This window comes from Phoenix dactylifera, unplaced genomic scaffold (genome assembly GCF_009389715.1).
Source record: "Phoenix dactylifera cultivar Barhee BC4 unplaced genomic scaffold, palm_55x_up_171113_PBpolish2nd_filt_p 000701F, whole genome shotgun sequence".
Lineage (NCBI taxonomy): Eukaryota > Viridiplantae > Streptophyta > Magnoliopsida > Arecales > Arecaceae > Phoenix > Phoenix dactylifera.
This window is the reverse complement of record NW_024068083.1, coordinates 24,127-38,418: the sequence shown is the minus strand read 5'-3', so window position 1 is coordinate 38,418 and position 14,292 is coordinate 24,127. Positions and strand designations below refer to the sequence as shown.

Sequence of the window (14,292 nt, the reverse complement as noted above, 5' to 3'; positions counted from 1 at the left end):
AAAAGTTAGGAAGCGGACTCAAATAGTTAAGAAAGCACTGACACCCTTTGTCCGTTGGAGGATGTTCAAAATTCAATAAGATTTTGGATCGAAGTGGTCCATTGTCTATAAGGCGCCAAATTAAAGAGGGAATTGGTCACCTTCCTCCTAGAGTAGGTTTGACCAGGATGCAAAGCAAAGGAACTAAATAGAAGAAAAGCAATGCCTTTTTTTTTCTTCTTTTTGATTATGGTTCATGGATGGATGAAATGGATGGAGTGGAGCATACGCGAACACGTAATGACGTTGTCGGGTGGCGGGAGTTGTGCATGGCCCCCCGCCAAAGCCGCCCTTTTTCGTAATATTTTGTGCTACAAGGCCCAAGATTTTTACCCAAAAACTTATCCTCACTGCTCGCATGCCACGTGTAAGGTTATTACTAGTGAGTTATCAGTGTCCCACGCTTCGAGACCAATATTCTTGTCACATAGCCCGTTTGGTAACGTAGCCGGGCTCCGTGGTAGTACCTTTTTTTTTTTTTTAAGCCTGACGGAGCTGTGCCCGGTCTACGAGACATCTTCGCCCACATCACATGCAAGTCATGTGACAGTGACCTCGCTGCCGGCCATGCACTGTTACCGTGATCCGGATGCGGATAGCGACCGACACCCCGAGAAAATTACACATCTGTCCTCGTCATCTCTCTAGAAAATAATTGATAATTTAGTGAGATAATTAAGATGGCTTCCCAGTGTTTGGGTTGATTGAGTTATCTCTTCATAAGGTGCTGGAATTGGTCCATCACCATGATAATATACTTCTGTCAATAACAATGATAATATATATTTACGCACGAGTAGTATATCATATGTTGATAAGAGTGGTAATAAGAGGTACTAAAGAAAAGAAGGTTTTTTTGTATATTATTTATCTGGCATGAACAACTGTATATAGAACGAATCCTACACAATATGCATCAAGAATGGAATACAGATTGGATGTAACTATACAAATCAAATCTATATATAGGAGCAAGATATGCGCACTTGATAGTGCAAAACGTGATATTCGTGAGATCCCACACAATATATATCAAAAGTGAAAAATACAGATTGGGCGTAACTATACAACATCAAATATATATATATAGGAGCAAAGATATGTGTAGTTGATTGTGCAAAACGTGATATTTGTAAGATATGTATTTGTAATCTAATTGCTTGAGAATAATGTTTAATGGGGTGCATGTTACACTCTCATGTAGCCCAATGAAATGTGAGATCATAAAATGGTACGTTTCGCTCAAAATTTAAAAAAAATTCAGCTCATACAAGGAGGAATATTTGAACTCTTTAAGTGTGACCACCAAATTCATGCCATCTTAAATTGATTAGGTTGGCAAGATATTTACTTAATCTTGTGCATGGCTAATTTTTCCTTACTAATTTGCCTTGTGACAACCATAATGATTAATCTATAGTAAGTGCTTAATGAGTAGAAAATTTGGCCACAATCAAGATGATAATTAAAGTTTATTGACACAAAGAAATGTCAAATTGAGTCATGTTTGGTTATCAAGAGAGAGAAATTAAAATATCATTCTAGTTTGTTTTTTAGAGGAAAAAACTAGCTATCCTCATTATAGTAGAATATTATGCATTTTATAGTAAGTTTTCTTAGCTTATTTTGAAAATTGCCAATCAAATGGTTTAACAAGGTTGTTGAATGGCTAGAAGATTCAAGCTAGCTTACTAATCAACATCCTATAGTCCCTTCTCTCAAAGTTTGCCATCTTATTTATAATTTATCAAAGGAAAAAAACACATTCTTTGACCTTACCCGAATATTTGCCATAGCACACATGATTTTTGTTGTACCACATACAGAAATTTTTTGTATTGTACAAATTATGCCTACTATGAAGAGAATATGCAAAAAAAAAAAAAAAATGAAAATCTAGTAGACCTAACATCGCATACGTTGGTTATTGAATATATGTTGGAAAGATTGTGTCCATAATATTATTATTAGCTGTACTTGGGATAATGTTGATATTGGAAAAGATGGGACCAATTCTCATGCCTCTACTATATGGTGTGTCGTGTTAGCTAGATAGTCAATTTCAAGAATATATAGAACGAAGCACCTTTTTGGGAATTACTCCATTATATAATTTAAATATTGCATTTATAAATATCTGTTAGATTTCCATCAGGACCATGGAGCCTATGTATTGTTTGTGTTAATAAGTATAATTATGCATTTTCAAATCTTGTTTAGGCTAATTAGACCTTAACATACCAACTTACGAAATTAATTGGAAAATGTTAAGGAATGTGGAAGCCTTTGTTAAGATGATCACCCTTGTTTATCACTAATGACATGTTACATTCCTACAACTTAGGGTTTTTTTTTTAAAAAAAAGAAAAAAAACTTCAGGTTCACTACCATGTGTCATTTGTAGATTCATGTTCCACACTATCATAATGTGGCCATGTATCACAGCACTAATCCTCTTATGCCATATAGCATAGAACTTCAATTAGGTACCATGTTTGGCACCTATGGGATGATTGCGAATTTGCAATAATGGAGGCTTAGTCATGGCAAAATAGGAGGTATAAATGTTAAACCATTATTGAGAGGTGAAAAGAGTTACCATTTGCTATATTCCAATGATCTCTAAATTCTTAGGGCCAAATTCTCTCTATGCTTGAAATAATGGACGATTTATTTATTTACTCACCTTATAACACCAGTCAATAATCAATTTGAACCCATAATGCAAAAAAATCATCATACATATCCTAGTTTATTTGTATTGTGAATAACTTTATAAGTAAATCATTTAATTATTTTATGACTCGGAGAAGATTCACAATCTTAGTTTAATGTGCTTGTAGGAGAAAAAAAGTGATCCGATGTGATTTATGATTGGCAGCTAACTGATACTCAGATGATTAAGAATTCACACAAATATTTTATGCTAGGTTGGACTTCAAACATATGTACATCTATCCTATAAATTAGATTTCAAATAATTTTATTGATGCAATAGGAATCTCTTCAATTCCTTATTACATGACACTCATTATGGATAGCATAAAAGATTCGGCAAGGGTTTATGTAGATGCACACATCTTATTATAAATGAAGATATGTTGCACATATCATGCAACTATTTAGTTAAAAACATAAAATTATCATTGATTTTGATTTTGATGGGGTACAATGGTAGCTTCATATCGTCCAACTCATGTTTCTCTCTATTGAAATTTTTTAAACATACCCTTATAAAAACACACATCTTATTATAAATGAAGATATGTTGTGCATATCATGCAACTTCTTAGTTAGAAACATAAAATCATCATTGATTTTGATTTTTATGGGATATAATGGTAGCTTCACATTGTCCAACCCATCTTTTTTTTCTATTGAAAACTTTTAAACATATCCTTATAAAAACAAAAAAATAATAAATATATTTTTCTGTACAAATATAACATATCACAATGTAATTTAGCATATATATCTTAAATCATATCAAGATATGCTCCATATGCCAGATCTCCAAATAACATTTAAAAAAGGATAAGAAACTAGGGGCTAGCTCGTGTGAAGCAAAACAAAAAAACAGTATGAAAGAGACTATTTAACTTGTGATTAATATCACTTTTAAAATCTTTAAACACATTCTTATAACAACTGAAAAAAAGGTTGGAAATCTATAAACATATAATCCTCTGAGATTATATTTCAATTCAAGAGGTGTGAGGATCCGTGCGGGCATGTGTTTAGTCTTACATCGGTTATTTGCTGGGTAGATCTTGGATAGTTATACAGGATCAAGGAACCTAAATAATAACTTCCGGCTAGTCATTTTGGGTGAGATCCTGGGTTGTTACAAATAGTATCAGAGCCGATCCGGCCCGTAGCCGATGTGGACTAGGGGACACTGCAGCACGGATCCATTGGGGCTGACCACGGGCCAATCGTGGTGTTTGTGATTAGATTTGAATAGATTTGAACCCTTAGCCTGACGAGGACGTCAGGGCTTGAACGGGAGAAGTATGTGAGGATCCGTGCGGGCATGTGTTTAGTCCCACATCGGTTATTTGCTGGGTAGATCTTGGGTATTTATACATGATTAAGGAACCCAAATGATATCTTCCGGCTAGCCATTTTGGTGAGATCCTGAGTTGTTACATGAGGTCATCTCATTTTGTCAGCAGCCATGATCAATACACGTGGGGGGCAAATCAGTCATTCACTGCCAACCAAATTATCACTGAAAACTTTATAAAAGTAGACAGAGGAGAGAGAGAGAGAGAGAGAGGAGATACGTGTAATTACGCCTCCGCAGCAACAGTGTAGTAGTAAGGACAAATCCCGCTTTGGAAATATTAATTAATTATTAGCCGCTTTAATTAGTAGCCGGAGAGCAAAAGAGCTGGAGGGAGGAAAATTTTTCCCTATTTTAATTCACAGTATTATTGTTATTACTAGTGTATTATTCGTCCTAATTACCGTTTTCTTCTCTTCTTTATAGGAAAAGCGCGAGCAATTAGCGAGTCCCGATGCTGCCGTTCGTCGCCTCCTCTCCTCCCCAATGGCTTCTTTCACTCCTCCACTGTGATCACTAGACGCTCTCTCTCTCTCCCCCTCACCGGCGGCTTCTCGAGTGATCGGAGGTACTTCACATCTCTCTGTGGTTTTGTTTTCTTTACTTTTGGTTCTAGACTTCTGTTGGTGGATTTTTTTTTTCTTTTTTTGTGATTTTTTTTGGTTCTTGGAGTTGGATCGAGGTGTCCTTGATGGATTTTGAAGCAAGGTAGTGTTTTGTTGCTGCCAGCTTAGAGTGGTGATGCAGATGATTGTTTTTTAGAAGAAAAAATGCATCTTTTTGCTGTTTTTGTTGTGTGGTTTTGTTTTTTTAGCTTTTTTGTTGAATGTTTAAGGTTGAATTGCTGAGATCTGATTGATGTAAGGACGATTCTGATCAGCATTTATGGTTTTATCTGATGGGGATAAGACGCGAAATGGTAAATTCTCGACTTGGGGTTCTGTCATTGATCTCTTTGCCCTCTTTTATTCTCTGTCCGTAATTAAGGTGGGGAGATGTGGGAAGATCTACCTGTCTCCTTGGGGATTTATTGCATCGATTCACTATCGTTTAGGCCTCGTTGCCGGGTGCCATTTCAGCCACATTTTCGAACTTGTTGAGCTCCGAGGTTTCCAAGAGAGAGATGTTCCTCCGTTTCGGGGTCTTGGGTCGTTGGGTTTCTGCTGCTGCTGCTGTTGCTGCTTTGGTTCTGTTTGCTGAGCAAATGGGTCAATTTTCTTGGATGCGGTGCATAAGTTTCTAAATTTTTTCTCTCTCAAAAATTTCTATTATTTGCCAGCTAGGGTTAACTATAATTTTAGTTTACAATGTCTGACTCTTTTTGCTCAGTTGTAAGATGGAATCATCTTTCATAAATCAGCCAAGTTGTTGGGATGTTGGAAGATGATGTTTTTGCATATTTATATGAGAATTAAATGGTGTTTAGATGCATTCTTCAATATGCTATTCTCTGATAGGTAATTAGAGCTCCCAGGATCAGCAAGTTAGAAATAGGTAACAGAGTGATTTTTTTTTCCTCTTCTTCTACCTTTTTTTTTCCTTTAAAGTCAGGTGCAAGTGAACTTGAGGAAAAGAGATAAAGGAGGAGTATAGAGAAGCTAGACATTTAACAATTCCTAAAATTTTAGGATGCTACAAATCATGTTGTATAATTATTACTTTGTCCTGTGTTAATCAATAGTTTAGATTTTTCTTCTTGACCTACTAAATAACTAACAGCCAAATCCTTGCTAGCAGGCTTCCTGATGTAAGTTTGCAGCTCAAGGCATGTCATGGAGGAGCTGCCTAAAATCCCTCATTAATACGACTAACATATAAAATATCATTTATCTTACCTTTGGTTTTCAAAATATGAATTGGGGTTCTGATCATATGTCATTGTCTCTTCTTTCAGCTCACCATTTTGTCCTCATTTAAATCCTTCTCAAATCTGTACATAGTTTCTGATTTTCATTCCCTTTCAGTTAAAGATTAGATGCTCCAACACCTGAGACTCAAAACATCACTAATAACAGATGCTTACACCTGCACGGGCATCCAGTGTTGATATGGAGAAAAAGAAAGGCCCATCCGTCGTATTGTTACTTCTTTTATAGATGTAAAAATTTGGTTAATACTAAAGAACAAGATATGTAAAGATCATGGATTCTTTATGTACCATTTTCTTGTGTTAATATTCGTAGATTCCTGCTGCCGCTTGTTTTATAGGAGAGCTTATCAACTGTTAAAAGGGTGGTTCTATATACACCCCCCCTATTGCTAAGGACACCCCCCAAAAACCAAAAAAAAAATACCCAAACTAACCTTTAGTGTAATTACCATATTGCCCTTGAAATTTTCTCATACACCCCCCCTTCCTCCTCCTCCGTTTCGTTTTGAAAAGAAAAAAAAAAAAACACCCCTCAAACCCCCCTTAAACCCCTCGATCCATTTACATCGTTTAGGCGATCTTTGAAGGAGATTTAAGCCTCATTCGAAGCATGGACAAGCAACTAGTGATTTGGGACGAAGAATCGGCCGCAAAGGTACGTGTTTCACCTTGTTTCGAAATTTTTTTTTTTCACGGTTCGTGCTCCGTTCGGCACTAGATCGCCGAACAAAAGGCTTCTGTTCGGCTGAACAGTGCCGAACAGAAGCCTTCTGTTCGGCAACCCTCAACCGAACAGATCTGTTCGGCTGCACAGTGCCAAACAGAAGGCTTCTGTCCGGCACTGTTCAGCCCGAACAGAAGCCTTTTGTTCGGCGATCCAGTGCCGAACGGAGCACGAACCGTGAAAAAAAAAAATTTCGGGAGAAGCCGGCGAGGTGGTTCCGGGAGAAGCCGGCGAGGTGGTCGGAGATCGGGAGAATGCCGGCGACGAGAGGGAGAAGGGGGAACGGGGGGGTTTTGGGCGTTGGCGAGGTGTTTTGGAGGGGAAGAGCGGGGTGGGGGGGGGTTTGGGGGGTGTAGAGAGCAATTTAGGTGAGGGGGTGGGGAGGGTGGGGGGTAATTTAGGAATTTTTAATTTTTTAGGGGTGTCCTTAGCAAATGGGGGGGTGTAGAGAGTATTTAATTTTTTTTTAATTTTTGGGGGGTGTCCTGAGCAATAGGGGGGGTGTATATAGAACCACCCCTGTTAAAAGCATGGCTCTCAGCAGAACCTAGTTTCAGAAGGCGCTTCATGTACTTCATCAAGTGACTTCAGATGCTGTCACATGGCTCCTTTTAAATGATTTTCTTTAAGACTTTCTTCTGTTATATTTTTTTATATTTTCAGTTAATTTTGCATTAATGGTGTTCGTGATGGTTAAGTATTGAATTGCATTTTCATTTTGACAAGCATGCTTTATCAGGGTCAAAAAATCAATACCTTGCATAGTGCATTAGTTCTTTTACTGATGTTAAGTGTGTTATTGTGTTGCTTTCTGATTAATGATTATCTTCTCTTCATTTTTGTGCCACTTTGTATGCTCATTTCCTCTTGCATGCACCCTTCACTTGCTATGTTACTTCTTTTGCACATTTGAGCCTGGGCAATAAGTTAGCTGTCATAAGCTATTCTGAACAAGTGCCCTTATATCTTAAAATTCAAAGTAGTTTTTCCTTGGGCGCTGCCAATATTTTACCACTAGCTCTTTAACCATCAGTAGTGCATATTGTTTATTCCTTTTTTTTTTTGTATTACTGTGTGGTTTTCGTCTTTCATAGCACCAGACATCACAAATTTATGCTTTCAGACTAATGAAAAGCACTTATCTCTTAGATACCAAATCATTAGGCACACAAGTTTCTACTCATCTTCCTTGTTAGGTGGATTTGGTTGCAATACAAATCATTGTATAATGATATTATGTGGTTCTACATGTATTGAAATTTTTGAGAAACTACATATTTTTGTATTACAGGTTATGTTTTTATTGATAAGGTGCTTGGCCATGCCATGGAAATCATATAAAACACCAGACCTTAATTCAAATTTCATGTCTTTATCTCCTTACAATCTTGAGTATGCCTATTTTTTGAATCTTATCTTTTAAACAAGAAAACAACTCCTGGTAAATCTTAATTCTCAAAAATTAAAACTTTCAATTCAGGAGAACCAGCATCATCATTTTGAGATTTAAAACCTCCAAAAAACAGCCCTAATGTTATGTGTTGTAAAGTTTATTGGAGGAATCATTGTCAGTATTGTTCATGCACAAGGTAGTATCAGTTTAACTACAATTGTCTGCTCTTGCATACTTTACAATGAAGAAACATCTTGAGGGAATACTACATTTTTAGTGTTTGGAAGTCTGTCCTGGCATTTACAACAAGGTACTAATAAAAGTCCATAAAACTACCGAGCTAGATGCAGATGCAGAAATGAGCTTTTTCACAACTTCTAGAAGAGACTAGAATAGGTCATATTTTCCTCTTTTTATTATTTGTCACTTATTGATGCAAGTATAAGGAATAATTCAAAGTTTGCAATGTGAACATAAGAATAATAACCTAACCTTATCCCAGCAATCTGGGTTAGCTTTAGGAATCCTCATTTACCAATTATTCCTATAAAGGCATGCCTATGATGTTATTATAGGATTTTCCAACTCCTTTTTCACAACTTCCTTCATGTTAACTCAGGTCTTGTCCTCCTCTTTCTAAATTTTAAGGAATTAAAGGTGCGAGCACCTCCAAAATTGTGATAGGTCTATCTAACAAACTCTTCAAATATCTAAAATTAAGGCAAGAGCTTTTTGTTCACAAAATTGTTGTATGCTGATTATTTGTTTACTGAGTTTACAAATTGCACTTTGCATTTAGCTTCTTTATTCCATGTTCTATTTATCAAAGAGAGAAAACAGTGATTTCTGGTCATCAAAATCAAAATTGAGGAACATCATAGGGCTGTCTTATAAGAAATCTTGGTAGTATTCAAGTGTTTTAGCCACATTAGCAAAGTGATATTCACAGGGATCCTAACCTCTTCTCTTTGCTATAATGAACTTGTTGAACCGAGAGAAGAGTCTAAAAATGTAAACTTTCATTTCTTCAAGGGCCATAAATGATTAGTTTGTGATGCCTCTCAGAAGTTAGAACTGCTTAATTATTAGAACAAACACTTAAATGTTACCCAATTCAAGCTGTATTTCATTTGAAATCCCATTTCAATTACCTAAATGCTAAAACAGCTTAAAAATTAAACACCAATCTCTTAAGGGCTATATAATTCAATAAATTTATTGTATCTAGAGAAAAACAATTCGACCATTTATATATCGCCTGAATTAAGATTCTAGCTCAAATCCCAACTAATTTGAGTAAATGCTGTAAGGTACTAATTTTGCTTTTATAATTCTTTTAGTTAAAATCTGCTTTTAAAATTCTATTACATACTAATTCTGTCTTTCCAATTCCCAAGATATCATCAATCATCCTTTACCGAAGAAAAAAGATATGCATGCTAGGAAGAGCTGTAATGACTCATGCATAGGAAGGACTTTACACTAAAATTACTCCAAGTGTTGAAGTATATGAGTGGAATTTGCTGGTATTGATAGTTTGATACCTAGAATTTTGTTTCTAAGGTATCAGTCAAGAGGAGCTTATCCATGAGGATGCTTTTACATTTCTTGACTGTGGTTATCGATTCAAGAGCCTCTTAACAAGATAGTAGCACAGAATTTAAATGCTTTCAATTTATATCATATCCTTCTGCAGGCCTAAGATTTTATAAACGAAGTTCTGTCCAGGGTTGTATAATTTTTTTCCTTTTGTGGTGGTTATTGTACTACTATCCTCTGCCTTTGGCAGCTAATATTTATGATAGTGAGCCAAAAGTAATTGCTGTACGTGCATCATTGGTGTAAGGATTCTTGTTTGCAGTATAAGTATTCAAAAACTTCACTATATATTTAGCATCCATCAAGTCAAGGAGCAAGGAAATCCCTTGTCCATCTAAGTTGTTTTGGCATATTTATCTGTGAAATCATTTGTCCAGTTTTTTCTTATATGGATTTTGTAATAATTGATAATATTTTCTTAATATTACATGGCTAGTACATAATATTTTCGTACATATCAAAGCCGTCATTCAATGCTTAATAATTTTGTATGTGTTCACCAAAAAGTACTCAACAATTTAAAAAACATTATGGCATGGGTACATGCATTGTAATACCAAGATTAAGAAAAAAGTACTCTAAAATTATAAACATTACATTAGAAATTTCTGAATTCTAACCTGATTCTCTTGTGATTCATCAGTTCAGTACATCAATGGGGCAATATGTAGCCTTGAAATATGAAAACCATTTGCAAACAGAATCAAGGACCAAAATTGTTTGTCCCTCTCGTTGCAGTACAAAAGTAGAAGAGAGAGATACCAAAGGACAGCCCACCAGCAGATATTATCACTTGAAGAGTCTGGATGATGGCTTCAAGGAATCGAGCATCAGCTATTCTCCAAGCCTCCATTGCAAAAGCATTCCTTCCAGGCGTCTTGGGGCAGATGTGAATGATAACGAAGTGGTAAAGAGGGGTTCCGTATATCAGAGCTCAAAAGAGGTAACAAGAATTAGGAAACTAAGGGAGGGAAGAAGAAAAGTAGAATTGGCCAATGATGATGATGGTGCTTTCCTGTCCTTTGAGATTGTTGATTCCTTGCCTGAGCCTATGTCAAAAGAAGTTATGCCTCTGCAGCAAAACCGATCACCTCTTGTTCTTTTAAATGCTGAGCCAGCATCACCATGTGTTGACACAAGTCACTCAGTTACAAGAAGATCGATGGAGTTCCTAGATCTTTCCTTCCGTGATCTTCCTGAAGCGCCCTTGAATCCTCACACTTCATGGTCAAGTTTTGTTGCAGAAGAAAATAGTTCGGCACATAATCTCTTGGAGATCTGTCTGCACACTGAAGATGCTGATTATCTTTATACTGATGCAGCTCCTGAGCTGTTACAAGCAGGTTCATTTAGAGAACTAAGATCTAACTGTAATCGGATGCTTGGTCCGGAAAATAATGGAAATGTCATTAATGAGAAAGAGATGATTAAATCTCTCCCAAAGTCCTTATCAGCAAAGGCTGGAAATTTTAGCTCATCTTGTCAGTCTCTTAATGCCAGCCCGAAAAATCGGTTTAGCCCATTCAAGTGGATGTTGGATCCGATCATGAAATCCAAGTCTGTGCGAAACCCATCAGTCATGGAAACAGAAACTGCTGAGGGCACAGCTACCAATCTTGCAAGCATTAGAAGGAATGGATTATCTCGCAGATCTTTGTTGAATGATTTTTCAAAGTTGAATCAAAAAATAGAGTATGATGGGCAGTTGAGCGGTAAAGATCAAGCCTTGACCACAACTTCTTCACCTGCTCACCTACATGGCATTCTTAAATTGGAGACTAAGAATGGCGCACCATCATTTGAGTTCTCTATAAAAGATCCAGAAAATGTTCTTTCTGCAAAGACATGGAGAACGGATAATGCATTTAACTGGGTCTACACCTTCCATAGTTATAAAAGAAAGATCAATAACACTGGGAAGGGTACTAAAGACAGGCATGGACAGTCAGCTCCAGTGATTGGACAGATGCAGGTCTCTTGTTATCTGTGCTCGGAAGTGAGAGAAAATGGATTGTTGGTTAACTCTGCTGTAACAGAATTCATTTTATATGATGTTGCCCAGGCAAGAAGGAGCTTTGCTGCTGAAGAAAGGTCTCAGTGTTCTTCAGATTCCATTCAACCTCCCACAAACATTATTTCTGAAAGCTCAATAACAGATGGTCCTCTAGTGGGAAGTAATTCAATGGAGCACCAACATCATGCTAGACATGCTTTTAGTAGTTGTGATTCAGATGCCTCGACATCTTACCCTTGGTCACCAGCAGATTTGCTTCCACACCTGGAAATTGCTGCTATTGTAATTCAAATTCCTTTTAATAAGAAGGAGAGCTCAAAAGATATGAAAACAGAAGAGGTCGGTTCCCAAGAATATTCTAATTTATCAAGTGTTGTTGGAGTTGATCAATATAGGGAGATGATGGCCAGTAGCCTGGGTCCTGGAATTATGAATGTGGTTATCCCAAGTGGGACACATGGGTTGCCAAGTACTGATGAAGGTGGTCCATCATCATTACTAGATAGATGGAGATTTGGTGGAGGTTGTGATTGTGGTGGCTGGGACATGGCCTGCCCGATTGTTGTTTTTGGTAATTCCGGTGCTGATGATTGGGCAGATTATTCATCAATGGAGAGTCAAAAGCCCATGGCTCTATTTGTCGAGGTACTTTATGTGTAAATTTATCTGGCTGTATATCTGATTTTTGATGAAATATGATGGATTTGGGATATTATTTGATTGTTATTAACTTTGAACAGGTAGGAAAAAATTCTAAATTATAATGGTGCATTTTCAATATCCTTGCATATTTTTTTCTTATAATAACATGCACGTCATTTCAATTATTTATTATGCAGGGTAGAATAATTGTTCTACAAGGTTTAAGATGTAATATTTTGAAGTAGTGGAAGATCCATCTGCTAGCCTTGAGATACGGAGTGTGGAATATTTGGTCCCTGAAAACCATTTGATGGGTCAGATCCAATATTTAGGCTCCTAGTATTATGATAGCTTAAAGTAATGAGAGGCAACTGTCGAGAAAGTTGTTCATTTATTGGCGTGCAACATATTATCATAGTCGTATCATAGTTTCTTTGTTTTCTTTGGTAAAAGGAGCATTCACTAGATAACTATTTGCTTGTGTCATGCAAGAAGCATTGAGCTGGGGGTCTCTAAACCAAATGTGCCATGTATCTATGTAAATAATTCTTCTTCTTATATGAGACTGCAATTACTCTGTTGATGCATGAAGTAAGTAATTTTCTTGGTTATTGTCTCATTATTGCATTATCTCAACTCACATGTTCTACATACTCCTTTCTTTAACAGGGAAGCAAAGAAAAGTTGCCTGCATTATCCATGATGGCTGATGGGAAAGGACAGTATTCAGTTGATTTTCATGGACGGTTATCTACATTACAGGCATTCTCGATCTGCATTGCCTTATTACATGTTTCAGAACCTTCTTTAGCTGTTGGTCATGAGAAGAACAAGCAGAGGCTATATTCTGATTCATTGAAGTTGCTCCTTGAGGAAGAAGTGAGACACTTAATTGAAGCAGTTGCTGTAGAAGAGAAAAGTAAAGCAAAGAAGAGAGTAGAACAAATCCCTCAATCTTTTTTCCTCGATCCCCCTTTTTCTCCAATGGGCCGAGTCTAGATTGAGAATGTTATATGGCATTTGAACTAGATGCCTTGAAGGTCCAATCGAGCACTGCATGTTTTCTCAAAAATCAATCACTGCACAATTTCAACCTGCTAGAATGTGCTACCAATTCAGGCTTGGGGAATCTTTGGGTCAGTCACTGGGTACGATTGAACGTAGGTGGGGATAAAGTATTCAATTCATTGTAACCCTTATTCATCATAATGCTGTGTGCCCGCTAGTGTTCATATTATTTATTTACAAGTGATGCCAGGAAATAATCTTATATTGTCGATAAGAAACAGGTTTTTCCTCTCTAGTTTGAATGTAGGGACAGATGTAAAGAGAAAGAAAGCAGATTGAATTAGTATCAGAACTTATCCGTCAACAGGCACATGTAATAGAGTTTTCATAATCCCTTATTCCTTCCAAAAAAAAAAAAAGGGATCCAGTGTCCCATTCCAGATATGTTTCAGTTTCAGGTCAAAAACTCCAATTTCTTATTTCCTTATGTTCTGGTGACTCAATGAAGCAATGACCATGCAAGTTGGAAATAATAATTTGTGGACTGCCAATTTCAAAGGAGGTCATATTGCTCCTCAACCATTTCTGTTTCTGAGATCCTTGATCCTTTATTGATGAGCCAGGGAATATAATTTCTTATACATGTAATGCTGAAGTTCTACTTCACTGTGCTTAGGTTCTACTCTTCCACTCATTCTACACATCAAGAAAGAAGATTGATCATTTATCTCAGAATCCAATCTCTACACCTTTTTAAGGATGTATTCCACATCATCTATGGAACAGCCTGCAATGGAGTCTTCAGGGAACCTCTCACTGCTGAATATGTAATTGTTAAATCCTGTAAGTGCCAAATAACTTGGATATCATGTTTTGTGTTCACAAGGATTTCTTATCTTTATCATAGTATCTTCGTCACAAACCTATCTGTTCAGCT

At 36.7% G+C, this 14,292-nt stretch overlaps 1 protein-coding gene across 1 annotated transcript; it reads left to right on the top strand.

Moving 5' to 3' along the window:
• Positions 1 to 4,441: 4,441 nt before the first annotated feature.
• LOC120106944 lies at positions 4,442 to 13,799 on the top strand. The gene is made up of 3 exons (XM_039120065.1): positions 4,442 to 4,673; positions 10,335 to 12,350; positions 13,017 to 13,799. Exons 2-3 carry the CDS (start codon positions 10,347 to 10,349, stop codon positions 13,344 to 13,346), a joined length of 2,334 nt encoding a protein of 777 aa, XP_038975993.1. The 5' UTR covers positions 4,442 to 4,673; positions 10,335 to 10,346; the 3' UTR covers positions 13,347 to 13,799.
• The last annotated feature ends 493 nt before the right edge of the window (positions 13,800 to 14,292 follow it).

What these genes read in the sequence shown, in the direction of transcription:
- LOC120106944 (XM_039120065.1), top strand. Translation starts at nt 10,347, where the DNA reads ATGGGGCAATATGTAGCCTTGAAATATGAAAACCATTTGCAAACAGAA. An exon ending in CCATGGCTCTATTTGTCGAG is followed by an intron (nt 12,351 to 13,016) that starts GTACTTTATGTG and finishes TTTCTTTAACAG; the next exon opens with GGAAGCAAAGAAAAGTTGCC.